The following is a 14,040-nucleotide window of genomic DNA, read 5'->3' as shown; positions in this document are numbered from 1 at the left end:
AATGACGAGTTGGGGTTTTTATTTGTTAATTCCCTTCCGAGATAGAGTTCATTGTAATGCCCCCCTGTTATTAAAAATATGTTTTTAAATAACACAGTCACGACTAAATTCGTTGTTCAGACAGTAAGTATTTTTAGTTCTTAATATCATCTTTTATTTTATTTTTTATATTACTGTGACGTGGATATTACAATGAAAATATAAATATTTAGATTATTTTCAAGAAATCTACAGCATCACTAGTATTTTTAAATCTGCAGTATTCCAAAGCCAGAAAGAAAAAACATATTTTACTAATATATTAATCTTTTAGGACAACCTTTCGTACCATATAAATTATTTTCCATTTAATTTAAAATTGTGTTTTTTATACCATAAAACTTACTGATTGTGGCATTTCTAGTGATTCCTTCCTATCTGATATGCACCAGTTTCTGCTAGTGTTTCTACAAATCATTAATGTGCTGGCTTCAATTTTTAGGAAACAATTAAAATTATCGCTCCATAGAGAAAATTAAATCCTATTCCAATATGACAAAACCGAATCTCCAAACATTCCCAAATCATCCATTCATTAAAATGGAAAATGTCTTAGAACTGATAATTTTCTGTTATTTTTTTAAAGTTTATAATAATCAGTTTCAAGTAAGAGGTACCTTTAATTTAAAAAAAAAATATTCATTCCTATGAATTGGACATATTATTCTGCTATTTTCAAAATTTAACTTTAAAAATTGTGAAATTTGGTCGATAAAAAAAAGGCCAATTTTTAAGCATGAATCTATTAAAGATGGAAACAAGAAACTGAAATTCTGTTCCGTCCGTTTAATTAAATATAATTTTCTCAAAATTATCTTCAACAACAAGAAATGGAAATATGAAAATGTGTAAAGAATAAAGGCAATAAGAGACTACACATTGCATCATATTCCTTTTAAGTCATTTAAAGAGATACAGGTGTTGTATGCGCTGTTGTATTTAATGAGAGATATGTTGGAGATTATTTTAAAAGTTATCTTTTTATTGAAGAGTAATAATATAATATACCAAATCAGAGGGCATAAGTATTGGCGTTGTAAGTGTTCATTCATATGTTATACACAGAAAAAAACATAAACAAAAAAAAAATTAAATGATAATATAAGCACTCCTAAAATTAAAAAAAGAAGGAAGTAATAATATTAAAATTACAAATATGACACATATAAACCAAATATATATATATATTTAATATCTTTATTGAAATTTACAACTGTATATTATATAATACATTGAGTAAATATGATCTTAGTTAAAATGGTGTGTTACAGGCGTGTAGAGGAACTACCCATTGGTAGCACTCTAATAAACAAAAATATAAATCGATATAATAAAATAAAGCTGATTGAACGGTAAAAAAATGATTTATACATAAGATAAAAATAATTAAATTTAAGTAAAAATAAAATAAATACATTACAATAAGATAAATACAGATACATTTACATCTAGCCTTGGGAACTCCGAACCAAGCTCCTAGAGATCCCAGCGTTTCTCTCCCGTCGACTAAGTGAGAGTGCTAGATATCCTTGCCACAAGTGAGAGTGCTTGCCACATACACTCAGTAAAAACATAAGTCTATTTATGCTATCTCTAAACAGTGATTAAAAAAATTAATGCTGGTAAAGGCAGGTGACAATACTCTGAAATAGCCAACAGTATACTGCTCATTAGGCATCCGGTTTATTTAACAGCTTATGCAAATAGATTTTTTTAATTTTGTTTGGCTGGAAGTGTACTTATGGAAGATATTTAAATAAATAACCAGTTAAACATGCACGTGGTCACATTAATATTAATCATTGCAAACGAAATAGCGACAATGAGACCAAGGAACGAAAAAGTTTCAACTCAAGTTATCCTTGATATTTATTTTTTCAAAATATGTTTAATGAGATTAAATATTTTTGATTTGCTGTCCATAGATGTATGTGATGGAGCTTTTATATAAAGCCCCACTCATTATTATTTTTGTCGGGCCGAATTATGTAAAAATGCTGCGAACTTCTTATTCAAAATTTAATAACATAATAAGTAATAGCTATTTATGTTCGGTATTGTTTACGGTTATAAGATTTTTACATAATATTTTAGCATCGTCACTAAAGCTATGATAGCTCATAACTCAGCATGAAATCTTCAAGAGAAATATCAAATTCGGAAATAAGCATAAAAATGTCTTATGTCATAATTGGAGAATTCGAATAAAGTCCAATAAATCCCATCTAATCACCTTTACCCTTCGTCGGAAACCCATGACTTTTCTTTAAAAATTACATTTAAAAAAAGTAACCTGACGAACGTAATCTTTCATATCATTACATGAAAAACATAAAAGTAGAAAAACTACAATTTTTTAAAAAAAATTAAAATCCATTTTTCAAATTTTATTAATCTACGTTCTACTATCACTAGAATAAACAACGTATTAATCATTTTGCTTACCAGCGCCACTTTCCTTTTTGGGGACCTGACGTCTTAATTAAAGTACTATTCTTAGAGAAACCGGTAAATGAACCAAGGACTAAGTTCACAAAACTGTGTTGAGTATAGTATTTTAAGATGAATACTTTAAAGATGGAGAAGACGTAGAGGTGGAACCAGATAACAGCTTGGATTCAGATTATGAGCCATTCTTTTGAATTATTATCAGCGATATAATGGTCCCAAGAGTGAGAAGAAACTGATTGTCTATCTTGATTCATACTGTTTCTATTATAAGAAAATGTTGACCTAATTGGTTCACCTTGAGGAACGCCGTGACGGATCAGGTTACGTTCGGGAACGACTCATCTTTGACCTGCTATACATCCTTCTTCACCAACGAACACGAGGTTTCCTCGATGTGCCCTGAGACATCAGCCATGGCCCAAATAAGCTAAAATAGATTGGTTCAAAGAGATACTCGCTCTTACCTCCTAAATTCATAAACCATATTAATTTCGATGTCATCTTTCACTGCTAGTTCAGTTTTCTGCAGCTGTAACATTAAATATTACTTACATATATTATATTACATAATTAAAATTACATTAAATATGTCGCATAGATTTTATGTATCTTTTTTAGGGTAATCAGGGTCTTGAAAAATTGAACATATGAACAAGGCCACTCACTGTCAGTGGAAATAATACAGCGGGTCCCGTACAAAATAATATTGAGGGCTTCTTCTCATAACATTATCTATGTTCATTGCTCTGTAAAAGTTTGCGTAATAATACTTTAACAATTTAATATTTACAACATTCTTCTTACCTTATTTTCATAGAAAGTTAAATAATTGAGTCAAAGTTCATTGTCCATGCTAACCTAGGCTCGATAGAAAACACTCTATAAATTATAAAGAAAACAATCATATTCATAAGGCTACATTGTTAGTTATAAGAAAATTACATCAATAAGAAAAAAAAAAAAAAAAAAAGAATGTTTTTATTCACATAGCGTTGCTTTGCTTGAACAAAGGCACATCTGACCTAGACGTATTACAAAGATAGTACCGTTGACTGCGTTTACTTTCTTTGCTACGGTCGTCCATCAAACTCTTCTAAAGCTACTAGAATTTTTACAAAGTGACTCCAGGCCCTAATATATTTATTCCTGGATGAAAACATAGTTCCCGAAATAACAGTAGTAATACAGACGTAGTATAACAACTCCCTCCTTATAACACGCCGACACCACAGGGTCAAAGAAGAATTGAAGTTCCTAGAAAGAAAAGACTTCACCTGCTTCGAGGAAGTTTATTGTGTTGTCACCGACGTATCCGTAGGATATGCCGATATTGTCGCATTTACAAAAATCGGAGGCACAGCTTTGGTCTTGGATATATATGAAGGAAATATATGAAAAATGCGTCCCTTTCCTTGAGGAACAATTCTACCCCCTAGGCCAAAATAAAAATATCGGAAGAGCTATTCAAGCAAGGCAGCGATATACTTATACTTCTTTAAGAAACGTTTGGACTGGATACAATTTTATTAGTCAACTATTATCTAACCCTAATTTCCACGGCCACTAACGGCGGTCTAAAAGTAGACTATAATTTTAATTTTTGGTTACTGTCCGAAATTGGAAGGCAGCAGCCCAAAAGCGAGCCGAATGGTGGAGGCTCATAGAGGAGGCCAGGACCCATCGCAGGGTTGTAGTCCATACTGATAGAAAGATAGGAAGAAAGGTTACTGTTCATCATCGTCTGTGGCGCTACTACTCTTGCAGAGTCAAGGTCTCCTGCAACTTCGTCCGCCTGTCCTCTCTATTGGTTGCCGCTCCTCTCCAATTGCGGATTCCCAAGATAGACCTGGCATCCGCTCCCACTCCATTGATCCATCGGAGGGTCTTCCTACTCTCCTTGTCCCATATATACTTTCGTCCAGGATCATCCTAGGAATCCGATCCTGAGTCATTCTTAATACATGGCCTACCCACCGAAGCCGTCCCACTTTCATCACCCTTACAATATCCGGGTTCCTGTAGTGGCCTACCAGTTCAGCATTTGTTCTCATCCACCAGATCCCATCAGCACAAACCGGGCCATACATTTTCCTCAATATTCTCCTCTGGAACCTTGGGAGAAGGGCTTCCTGTGAACTGGGTAATGTCCAGCATTCGAAGGCATAAGTGGAGAACTGGTCTTACCAGAGTCTTAAACAGCTGTATCATGGTATTTTGGAAAATAGCCCTGCTCGTGAAATGCTTCAGTAAGTCGAAATAGCATTTATTTGCGGACATAATTCTGTGATGTATTTCTGCTTGAATGCCATTATCCGCGTTTTCTTGCGATCCAAGATAGCTGAATTCGTTAACCTCTTAACCCACTCTAGACGCTGCTATCTGGAGACTGATAAAAGCGTTATTTAAATTCGCAGGGGTTATTCCAACAATATCTAGTCATCGGCGAAAGCCAAAATCATAGAAGATCTATTGAAGATAATTCCCCCAACTTTAATATTGTCGTATTAGATTTTTTTAATCTAGTGAGTATTAGACTAATAGTTAGGAGTCGCCTTGGAAGATAAACTTTTATTTAAACAGGAATTTAAAAGTATAAAACACTAGGAAAAAGATGTATAAAATGTTACCATATTTTGATAAAAAGTCAAAATTATCACCAAAACGTAAATTGGTACTCTACAAATCAGTACTAATTGTATGATTTAAGATATACCTGTATGAAGTTTCACTACTTTAACTTATTAAAAAAAAATACAAGTAAGTTAGAATTATAAAAAACCAGTGACATTACACAAAAATGACAAAGAGCCATTCAGGATTAAATATAGACACCAAACAAGAATAAATATGATTTCTTTCATTTTTTCCTAAATCATTAAACCCTTTAATAACTTAAATAAAAAGTTATACAAAACCAATGCCCTGTTAATATAAACATAAGAGAAGTAAAAAATAATTGTTGTAAAATGTATCAATCTGTATTTTATTACATAACCAATATAATAATTATTTTTCATACTAACATTAATGAAATGTCTATATTTCACATACAAATAAAAATAAAATATTTAATTATTACTTTGATGAAAAAGTAAAGACATTATTTGGCCATTGATTATTAACTATATCTAATTTATCGTACCTGTTAACCTTGTAGTGCGACTTTAAAAAATAAAATGCGATGTCAAAAGATAGTTATTGAAGGAAGGAGATAGGCGCTTATCTATCCAGGATATTAAAGTCTTGTTTTTTTAACAATGCCCCTTGAAAAAAGATTTTCAATAAAAAATTATAATCAGCTGTATTATCTTTCCTATAGCTTCTATAAGGTTGTTACTCAAAGTAATTGTTTTATCGCTATAATATTCTAATTACTTGATTAGCCGGTAATAAATATGTTTAATCAATGATGATTAATACATGCCCATAGCACGTAATGTTTTTCGATCCTACAAGGAAGTGAATGGTTAATTCCAATTTGATCAGCCAAATAGTACGGATTTTGAAATGATGAAACCAAGTTTCACTTCGCAAACCTATACTTAATGATGCTTAGTACATTTTTCTGAGTAAGAACTTAGTGATTACCCGAATGGAAATACCACCCTAACCGGATTATTTTAATATGTCAGTCTCTAATTTATCTAATATTCCAGATAATTAAGTGGGAAACGGACTGAACGTAGCTTAGAGCCCAGTAGAAAGTTTGCGATTACAGGGTTTATCTACAGGCTACCACCTTATTCTATCCATGGTGGGGGGTTAAGTTTTCGTTTCGTCGGACCACCGCAGAAATAAAGGTTGAACCGGCGCCGCTACAGTCACGAACCAGTTAAAGTTGGAGCTTTAACTCACTCGTCTACAAACGGTCTTTAAGAATGATCACTACTAAATATTTTCTATCAAAATTAATGCAGTAGTTAGCCGCTGGATCTCGTTTTATCAATCTTGCCAATCAATATTTGCTCCCTGACCTTATCCTCTCCAGACAAAGGGGTACAATACTAATATTCGCAGAAGTATTAAAGCCATCTTCAGACTCTTTGCTAAAGACCTTAGGTGATATTATACGCACCAAGTTGGTATGGAGGACTAGTTCTGATCCCCTGTCAATAGGAGGCTTCTCTGCAGCATTGATCCATTGTCCAGCGACTGTCTAATGTTATTGATGCTCTGTTACGGTACACATACAATTATGCAGCAGAAATCACTGAATGCGCTGAAAGATTAGATGTGGGTAAGGGCTACCGGAGTGTGAGAGCTCTGCGGAGGGTCTCTGTCGCAACTGCAGCAAAAAGACTGAAATAGCAACCTATGTACTTGGACAATATCCCAACAACTCCCTCCTCGTAACACGCTGGCACCATAGAGTCAAACATGAACTGATAAAGGTGTACACTAGCTTTGATGAGGACTATTATATGGACGCCGACGCAGAGCGGATCCACGAGATACACTGATATAGTTGCGTTCTCTAAGACCGAAGGTACAACTCTGGTCTTGGATCCAACGGTGCGATTTGAGACTAATCAGGTGGATGGAGTGCAGACTTGGCCGAAAATGTAATTCCGAACTCCCTAGGCATACATTATCACGTACATGGTAATTAGTTGAGTAATAATTAATTTGGTTTTAAACTTATTTTTATCTCTTTTTAACTTATTTCTTTATTTTTTGACCTACTTATTGGGTGTCAACATTGTTAGTCTATTTTAATTTATTTATGCATATTCATTTATTTACTACATTTTCTTATGGTTTCTTTATTTTTCTTTACGTGTGCTTACTGAAAGTATCTATTTTAAATAAGTTCATAAATTTAAAATAAAGCTTGTTTAGTAACCTCAACATTTTGTGACAGATAACCGGTAAAGAGAAGAGATATGATTGAGCGGGTTGTAATGAGAGGATTTATCCTCTCAGACAAAGGGATGTATGTATGTATATATGTATATACACGATACATTTTAATGTATGGTGCTAATAACAAAACAAAATAAAGAAATTAATAAATTTAAAGAAAAACATACATATTTAATGTAATTTAGCTATTAAAAAAAAAATTAAAATATTGTAGTAATGTATTTCGTTTATATTATTTTTTTTCTATTACCTTGTAAGATAGATTAGTATTCTGTGTGTTACAACAACCCACTGTATTTGAGCATTTCTTTCTTCGTCGTGTATGTTACTTCCTAAGATAAGACAAAAACAAAAACCAAAAACTATAATATTATGTGTGTGCCTGCTTAAGGACATCATCAAGAAGACAATAAAAAAAAATTAATCAATCGACTTCAATGAATCAATTTTCAATGGGAATTTGATAGCTAAAATTTTGAGAATGACCCATACACAGCTTTAGTGATTTTTTAATTAGAGATTAGTAATATCTTCAAAATAGAAAGTATGGGATAACGAACTTTCGGAACACCTTACATCCATTTCTGTATCACAGAGGGATCTTAATGAAATTTATAACGATATTATTATTATCAAGTCTTATAATAAATTACTGGTAATGCTAAATGGAGTTCAAGTTAAAGCAGGATACAGTATCAACTATTAGGAAATGAAACATAAAAAGCTACATGACCCCTCATGGGACCCATGTGGTTATGAGCCTGACCACATCACCTCTTTTGAAATAATTGTTGCCTAACAAACTGTACGTTTACTTGCAGAACGGAAACCTTGACTCTCAACGGATCGTTGTAACTATTTGTAATGGTAATTTATATAATTATACACTGGATAGAATTAATCACTAGAACAAAACGAGCTAATGTATCATATGTTGCAATAAATTAAAAAAAAAAATCTTGCGAATTAATGGAAGTCAAGAGGTGATAGTTATTGAGGTTCAAAGTCAGTATGGTTTCTCATACTGCCTACAATTCATACCCGGTATCTTACATTTATTTTGAGGTAATAACTGCTAATATTTGTAGTCGAGGACTATTTCAGGACAAGTGGCTCACCCTAATCTCGGGCCCAGGTCCGAGTACGGTTGTAATCGGAAATTTAGTTTCACCACATTGAACAGAAGGTCAACTAAAACTCTCCTTCGAAAGAAAATGTGGAGGTGGACCACTCACGCGACAATGAAGATCCTCAGTTGAATAGAATTTTTATGTTGATATTTTAAAATTCTATTTCCTATTTATGCATTTATTTAATGTACAGGAGCTGTATTAAAATTGTTATAGTACCGGTAGGAACACTGAATACGTACAGGTCATGTCATATCAACACAAATTTGAACCTTACCATCTCAAATCTCGCACAGATGTTTTATAAGTATAGAATTGGAAAACTGTGGAATTTCATAGAGAACTACTTTTTTTTTTAATTACAGAGCTCGAAAGTCCTCATTAATGGGTTAAAATCAGAGAACAGTATGTATGGCTGCAGAAGCTTCCATAATTTAACTAAGGATATGGGACAGCTGTCATTATAGTGTATGAAATGAAATGAAAAATTGTCTATTATTCTGGGACTTTAGAACAATTGTAAGATAATTTTAATTTTACAAAATATATTTGCCAAAAACAGTGTGTTCTCACTTAATTATAACTTATATTAAAATTGTATGCAAATAATTTTAGATATAGAGATAAAAAAAAAAATTCAATACTGACTAAATACATAGAAAACAAAACAAAAAGGTTGTTACATCTGTACTATTATAATGTCGGATTAGATTGGTGAAGTAAAAGGTAATTAAATATAATGGTTTCAAACGAGGAATGGGTTGGTACATGGTGTATGTTAGAGGGAATGGGGTTCCAGTGATATGCAGCGCGGGTAAACAATGATTTATCAAATGCAGCAGTTTGGTGAGGTGGAGGGTAGATGTCAGAGAAACGGGACCTGGTAGTACGGGATTGGATTGAGAATTTGAATTGCAGTTTTTCTAGAATATGATAGAACAGAATAAATAGGAGGGACGCTGAGTACTAATTACTTGGAATAGAAAGGAAGCTGGCAAATATAATGGTATCGGAAGGATGAAAAGAACCACTTCAGCACGGCGTAATCCTGGGCTATGTTCGTATCTCTCGTGATCCTGAAAATAAACCGTATTGCGCAATTCATAGGACGCTTAAGTTTAGATTCGAGATTATCCTAGAGCCCACCATATGCCAGGCAGCCTAAGTCAAAATGGTGGAAAACAAGAGAAGAGTTGGAGGGTTTTAAGTAGAAGGAGATAACGGATTCTATTGAATTGCTTCAGGGTAACTATGGTTATGGGAAATTTGGGCAATGTGTGGTTTCCAGGATAAAGTTTGATCAAAAGTGACTCCAAGATTTTTGACTGACGTATAGAATGAGATAGGAGCATTGTTTAGGTTGGAGGGGTCCTGGGATAGATTTAAGGACAGAAAGAGATCCAATTATCATATCTTTAGTCTTAATATATGATATACATTACTTATATAGGGTATTAACACATGGCATTGATCCATTTTTTTAAAGACAATGTTTTCCGAAAATTCTTAATTCTGACCATTCTGATTCAACATATTTTTATATTGAGTCTATAACGGTGTTTTTGGTCTTTTACATTAATTAATACTTGATATTTTCTAGTTTATGAGAAGTAGCATTGATTCCTACAATTCACTTACAACTGAAATAAACATTTATGAGACAAAAAAATGAAATAAAATTTTCACACCTTTAAATTTTCTGTCCTTGAATAAACGTGAAATCCTTCCATACTTCACCAGTCAATGTGAATCACTTTCTGGGCGACTGAAAAATTAGGATACCAAAATATACAGTTAATTTTGTATGAGCTATCTTGTTTATAGAGATGGAGTACCTGTGTAGTAGGATTCTTAACAAAGACAAATAAAAAATACTTCCCTTTACCTATTTCTTTTACAGGCAAGTGAAAGTAATAATTATGAAGGTTCAGAAATAATCATGTAGGAGACCTTTGTATCCTAAGATGTCGGTTCAATGTTTTTCTAAATTACCTATATCAGTTATCTCGATCGTAAGGTGTCTGTTAAAGAAGAGGACGGAAGTAAGAGGATCGACATGTCCTTGAAGAGGGAGTGGTCAGACCTTGGCACAAGCTCACGCCATCGAATCTCAGTTGCTCTACATACTTGATAGTTTAATTCACATTTGTCTAGTTTGTTTCCATACCTCGAAAGCATAAGGTGTTATTAGTTGACAACGCAGAAGCAATTAATTTATAATTTTTTGTAGCGGAATATGTCAAGATTCATATTTCAAAAACTATAAAATCAAGATTGAATTCCATCCTTGAAGTGGGTGGAATAGTATAAGATTGGTTAGGAAGAATTTACGGAAAACAGGTTTTTGTTAAAAAAAACATCAGCATTTCTGTGAGCTTCACTTGCACTAGAGCTGCTTCAAAATTTGTACAGCATACAGTATCTTAAATGAGTTTCATTTATTTCCAAGGTTAAAATAATTTTTAAAAAATAAGACTCGATTAAAGTTTTATGGAAACTTCCACGTTCCAAGAGTCTGGATTAAATGAGATATATTTTCATAATAATAATCATATAGTTCATAATAATCCTTTTGTTCCCTCTACAATGAAAAGAAAATCAGTTGATCAGCTGCATTAGAATACATTTAGACTGAGCTCTTTAAAGTAAAAGACGTCCATATTCTTTCAATTTTTTTTTTTTTTTTATAGATTATTATTCATCATTTCTTTCAGTTAGTTGACATTGTTAATAATTATTATCTGTTTAATTTCAACCTATCAGAATTTTCTTCTATATAGTCTAGATAGAACCTAGTCTAAAAATAAGTACATTAAACAATACTGACAAGTCATTCTAGAAATCTAGGTATTAATGGAGAAAAGCAAATCCTACCCTCAATTAGTATGTTTATCAATGGCAAGATTTTGAAACTTCAAAATTTCGAAGAAAAAAAATCACCAATTAAGAAACTGAGTTAATCAATAGTAGCCTAAAATTATTGGTATGACAGTAGAAGAAGGATTTACTGAGAGTGAGCCAGACATAAATTTTGGAGGCAATAAAAAAATTCTTGTTTTGTTTTTCAAAAAGAGTGCATTGAAATTTTCTTCTCCGTGATATGGGTTCAAATCAATCATAGAACAATGTTCAACACGTAAAATGTTTTTTGCATGATACAACACGTGATTTTGTTCTTAACGCTTCCCAAAAAGAGTGGAATGAATCCTCTTTTTTTTTATCTGAATGTTAAAATTCTCTAATTGAAAAATTATAGCAAATACTTTGACGGACTCAATACGATTCTTGAGTTTGTTTTCAACCTCAAAATTTCAACTTTGTCATTTATGCAACCATAATTTCATAAAAAAAAAAATTTGTTTTTGATAATTTTTATCATCTTCTTTTTCAGATCCTCAGCCTACCGCTTTGTAATGTCTGTGTCTTCATAGCTTCTTGCTCCTTCCTTCCTGGCCAAGTGGTCTTTTCGATTCATATCTTTCAAGGACGTTCCCGTGACCTCTCTGCTCTAAGTCTTGAGTAAAGGAGTGTTTAGGGTTTGTATTCTCAGAACACAAAAGTACCCTACAAGATGTTGGCAAATCCTTTAATTACAAGGTTTAAATATATCCTTAGGTTAAATATAATGATCGGACTCTGTATGAGTAACAATGTGGATTTAAACCAATCGGGCCCATTGTTGACTAGATCATTGTTTTAAAACCTCAAGAGTGCTGGGAGCGGAATACTGATGTCCATATGCTCTTTATCGATTTTTAAGCAAGCTTTTAATGGAATAAACAGAATCCAGCTACGTAATGTCTTAAACGTTTTTAATGCATCTCTTAAAATAATTAATTTGATAAATGACTTCGTTTCAAACTCAGACAATGTTCTCGTAGGCGCCACTCTAAACTGAAAGGTACTATTTACCGTGGTGGAAAAACAAGGAGACAGCCTCTTAGCAATCATTAATGACATAGTGCTGCATAAAGCTACTGCATGCATTTATCCAAATAGTACTATGACATGCCTTTAGGCAGATGACTTGGCTAGAAGTGAAAATTAAGATTCGAAAGCGAAATACATGTCATCAACTCCTAAAACGAAAGAAAGTAGCGTAATCTTCAATATTACACTTTGAAATTGTTTATCATTTTACACACCTCAGGATTGAAATGAACCCTAAATATAAGTTCATTGATGAGATCAAGAAACGAATTATGAACTGTAATAAAGCATACCATGGTATTTCTTCAACTTGAAGAAATCGAATCTAGTCTCTGAATAAACAAAATTAAAAATATATAAATCACTTGTTAGATACGCATTATACTGAAGAATGAACATTTATAGAAACAACGTGCCAAACAGGCTGTTGAGAGCATTTGAGTGGAAGATAATTAGATGCGTTTTTGGTCACATCTTCAAAAAACTGGCTGACGCATAATCAATAACCGGATGAATTGGATGAGCTAAATAATCACGTGGATATTGTGAGATTTATTGAGTTCAGAAGACTTAGCTGGCTTAGAAATATTGAAATATCCCCCAACAAAAGAATGCTAAATAAAACTATCAAAAATCCCTCTCAGGAAAGAGGAAGAGAGGACACCTCAAGGAAAAGCTTGCTAAAAGACCTGAAGGAGGACCTCAGGAATACCGGAATGACTGACTACCTGGAGGAGGACCTCAGGAATACCGGAATGACTGACTACCTGGAGGAGGACCTCAGGAATACTGGAATGACTGACTACCTGGAGGAGGACCTCAGGAATACTGGAATGACTGACTACCTGGAGGAGGTCCTCAGGAATACTGGAATGACTGACTACCTGGAGGTGGACCTCAGGAATACTGGAATGACTGACTACCTGGAGGAGGCCCTCAGGAATACTGGAATGACTGACTACCTGGAGGAGGACCTCAGGAATACCGGAATGACTGACTACCTGGAGGAGGTCCTCAGGAATACTGGAATGACTGACTACCTGGAGGAGGACCTCAGGAATACTGGAATGACTGACTACCTGGAGGAGGTCCTCAGGAATAGTGGAATGACTGACTACCTGGAGGAGGACCTCAGGAATACCGGAATGACTGACTACCTGGAGGAGGTCCTCAGGAATACCGGAATGACTGACTACCTGGAGGAGGACCTCAGGAATACTGGAATGACTGACTACCTGGAGGAGGTCCTCAGGAATACTGGAATGACTGACTACCTGGAGGAAAGAGAGAGAATTGGGGGCGAATCAGTCGAGAGGATATAGTCCATCATGACTATAGACTATAGAATCACAAAATCAGTATTCTCACTGATTCCTTAGAATTAGCTACCATTATTGATTTTGTTTCATAATCCAATAACGTCGTGATCTCTAGTTCTCATACCCATCCCCTACAAATGCATTAATTTATGTTATAGCCAACTACTCTTCTTGGTTATTTTATTTCGAAAACTTTCCAGAGATCCTATTCTTGCTTCTGTACCGTAGATTAAGAAAGTAAGATGAGTATAGCTATGAGATTTTCTTTATTTTCAACCTCATGTTTCCCAATGACAGTGTGATGTGGT

At 33.7% G+C, this 14,040-nt stretch overlaps 1 protein-coding gene across 1 annotated transcript; it reads left to right on the top strand.

Annotated features, from left to right (window-relative positions):
* The first annotated feature begins 13,129 nt into the window (after positions 1-13,129).
* On the top strand, positions 13,130-13,735 carry LOC136796105 (transcription factor TFIIIB component B'' homolog). The gene has a single exon (XM_067048842.1). It carries the CDS (start codon positions 13,130-13,132, stop codon positions 13,733-13,735), a length of 606 nt encoding a protein of 201 aa, XP_066904943.1.
* Positions 13,736-14,040: the final 305 nt, after the last annotated feature.

The sequence above is a fragment of the Halyomorpha halys genome, unplaced genomic scaffold, assembly GCF_000696795.3.
Source record: "Halyomorpha halys isolate HHAL.00 unplaced genomic scaffold, Hhal_1.1 Scaffold1494.1, whole genome shotgun sequence".
In the NCBI taxonomy this organism is placed as follows: domain Eukaryota; kingdom Metazoa; phylum Arthropoda; class Insecta; order Hemiptera; family Pentatomidae; genus Halyomorpha; species Halyomorpha halys.
Note: the sequence above shows the minus strand (reverse complement) of the source record. Positions and strands in the feature narration are given on the sequence as shown.